The sequence below is a fragment of the Lolium perenne genome, chromosome 3, assembly GCF_019359855.2.
Source record: "Lolium perenne isolate Kyuss_39 chromosome 3, Kyuss_2.0, whole genome shotgun sequence".
In the NCBI taxonomy this organism is placed as follows: Eukaryota; Viridiplantae; Streptophyta; class Magnoliopsida; order Poales; family Poaceae; genus Lolium; species Lolium perenne.
In genome coordinates, this window is record NC_067246.2 from 64,615,983 (window position 1) to 64,618,879 (window position 2,897).

The window sequence follows — 2,897 nt, forward strand, 5'->3', positions numbered from 1 at the left end:
CGGGGATAGAATTAAAGGAGGTGTACACAACACGATGATTGTGGCCTACTCTTCGCACCATATTTGTGATGGAATCTCCACCAACAATGACTCCAACCATCTTGCATTCTTGCTTCCCTTGGAGCTCCTCCCGATAATAAAGATCCAACAAAAAATCGGAAGTCTTTCAGTCAGTGTCTATAGATGGGATGGAGTCATACGACACTTCATGGGAGAGAGGGAAGGCGAAGGAGGTGTTGGGCGCATCGGGACCAAGCAGCGAGAGGAAGGGGCTCTTGTTTACACATGATCATCTAGGCACTATTGCATGCACCCCTTCCACCTATGTTGGTGATAGCTAGGGAGTGCCAATGTGGTCAGTTTGCTCGAGTAAGGAATCTCATCGGGGACCATGAAGTGGCGGCAGGGCACATCGTTTGTAAATATGGGTTTTTTCGGAAATGTCGCCGCCACTCATAGTATTTATACATGCGCTGGGGAAGGCAAGAAAGTTGCAAAACGATAAGAACAACAAGCAGGAAGATGAAACCTTACTGAACCATGTTCATAGTTCACACTGAACACACACATTTACTAAAACCTAAATGCTTGTAGTATATCTTACATGGTTGTATTATACGAATTGTGTGTGATTTCCTTGATTCCATGGATCACCTGCATCTGATTCTTTTGATGATCAAAAGTGGTCTTTTGCAAAGCACATGGATCAGTCCATCTGTGTGAGATTGGGGAGGGGGGCTGAAAAAGCCTGGTATGTACTAGTGTCTCACACAATGAAGTATGGATTAACGGCTGGATTGAAATTAAAATCGCTACATGCATGATTCCCATCCAATTGTATGTTGCATGTCTTATTTTCCTGGTTAATTAAGGCATGTAACATGAACCTCGAAATTAATCAAACACACAACAATGGAGACATGCTCATACAAATACAACTTTAAAATTTTATTTTCTCCTTGTCTCCAGCAAGCTAGATTGCCCTTAGATCATGGCGTTCTTCTTGTTCATCACCTCCTGAATCATAGTCCCGAGAGTCTCGATTTTCATTGGTTTGTCCACAAACACATCGGCGCCAGCACTCATGAACGCCTCCATGGCATTCTCATCAGCTGACACCCCAACAATCATCACATCAGTTTCTCCCAGAGCACGGATCTTCTTAACTGCCTATCAGTTAGAAGATGTTTTTCTAAGGTGACCAGTAATGTTCAGGCAAAAAGATACATATTATTCATACGTAAATGAATAAATGGGAAACTAGTTAAAATACCTCAGGTCCAGACATTATGGGCATATTCTTATCACATAAAACAATGTCAAACTTCTTCCCTTCAAGGAAAAGATCCAGAGCTTCTTTCCCATTATTAGCCACAACAATCTCGCAGTTAAACATGCGTAACATCGCAGAGAGAATGAAGGCACAAACTCGAATGTCCTCAACAATCAATGCCTTCACGGGAGATCCCTGGGCGTTGGATACCATGTTCGCACAAACGAACTGCAAACAGAGCAAAGAGATTAGCTATTTTGTATTTATGCCTAATGTTTGCAGACGATTGTTACCATTATTTGAAAGAAGAATAAATAATTAAACCATAATATCAATTAATAAATCATAGATTGTGACAAATAATGATTACAAATAATCTGTTTTGTTAAAGTATGACAAATTTATTTTTGCAAAATCATGCACAATAAACTCCAATCATGAGATGTATATATTGAATGATGTACACATTGTTATTATTTAATCTGTATCTACTAATTTATCATAAGGGTCGTCACAACAACAAAAAATTAATCTTACATATACGGGGATAAAAGAGCATAAAAAGTAGATGGAAAACACACACAAACAATAATGTACTTGGGCTAACAATTATTGTAAAGATTGTGTTACACATGGATAATTACCCATGTTATTTACTTCAAAAAGTAGCACCCAAACAACATGAAGATAACCACGACATAGAAAAATAATAACATAAAAATGGCAACACATACACAAATATGGCTGCCAAAAACAGCAAAAACTATGTGATGCAAAGATACGAATGCACTAGGTCCATCAAACACATGTATGGAAACTCAAAGCCTGGAGGGACAGAAAATACTACATGATGATACAAAACAAGGCCTAAAAAGAAAGAATATTGACCTTAAAACTAGGTAAAGATCTTGGTCGAGAAGGATGTAGCTCTCTTGCTGCTTGAAGCTTTGGGTTGTGTCCCTCGAATTCACTCTATGCAAGGTATTTATAAGGAACCCAGGGGAGGCGTGTCCCCAAAGCTCCCGATCTCCACCATCCATTCATAAAACTATGGGTTCACAATTTCACATATGCAAATATCTGCACCGCCGCACACCAACATACAAAATTGGGAGATCAATACTGATATATTGTTTGTAGTATTGTGATTAATGTTCCATATATATCCATCTTCTAGAGATTGTAAGGAACCGATTTTTACAAGAGGATATGTGTGCCAAAAGATATATATGGCTTCAAGGATTGCCTATTATAGCCACAAGTTCGCAATATCTATCTATATCAATGTGGCGGCATATCTAGATACCACAACAGGGTCACAATTCATTTATTTATTTCCATTAACAACACCAGGTGGCAGTTCATCTGTATTAGGTGATATAGTGGCGATTATTTTAATTATGGCTTGAAAATCATATAATGAACTTGGCCAAGATAGACATCAACGTTTAATGAAGATTATTTTGCATCCGGTACATTACAGACTGATACATCTCAAAAGTATCTATAATTTTTGATGCTCCATGCTTGTTTTACACCAATCCATATATGTTTTGCTCAAACTTCGTTGCACTTTTATACATTTTCCGGCACTAACCTATTAACAAGATGCCAGAATGCCAGT

The 2,897-nt window shown here is 38.4% G+C and overlaps 1 protein-coding gene across 1 annotated transcript; it reads right to left on the reverse strand.

The window, feature by feature from the left end:
• Nucleotides 1-984: 984 nt before the first annotated feature.
• On the reverse strand, nucleotides 985-1,486 carry LOC127339395 (two-component response regulator ORR42-like). The gene is made up of 2 exons (XM_051365256.1): nucleotides 1,274-1,486; nucleotides 985-1,170 (listed from the first exon to the last, which is right to left on the reverse strand). The coding sequence occupies exons 1-2, from the start codon at nucleotides 1,484-1,486 to the stop codon at nucleotides 985-987; spliced, it is 399 nt and encodes a 132-aa protein (XP_051221216.1).
• Between the last annotated feature and the right edge of the window lie 1,411 nt (nucleotides 1,487-2,897).

Coding starts and splice junctions, on each gene's coding strand:
- LOC127339395 (XM_051365256.1), bottom strand. CDS start 1,486: ATGGTATCCAACGCCCAGGGATCTCCCGTGAAGGCATTGATTGTTGAG. Junction 1,171..1,273: donor CCATAATGTCTGGACCTGAG/GTATTTTAACTA, acceptor TCTAACTGATAG/GCAGTTAAGAAGATCCGTGC.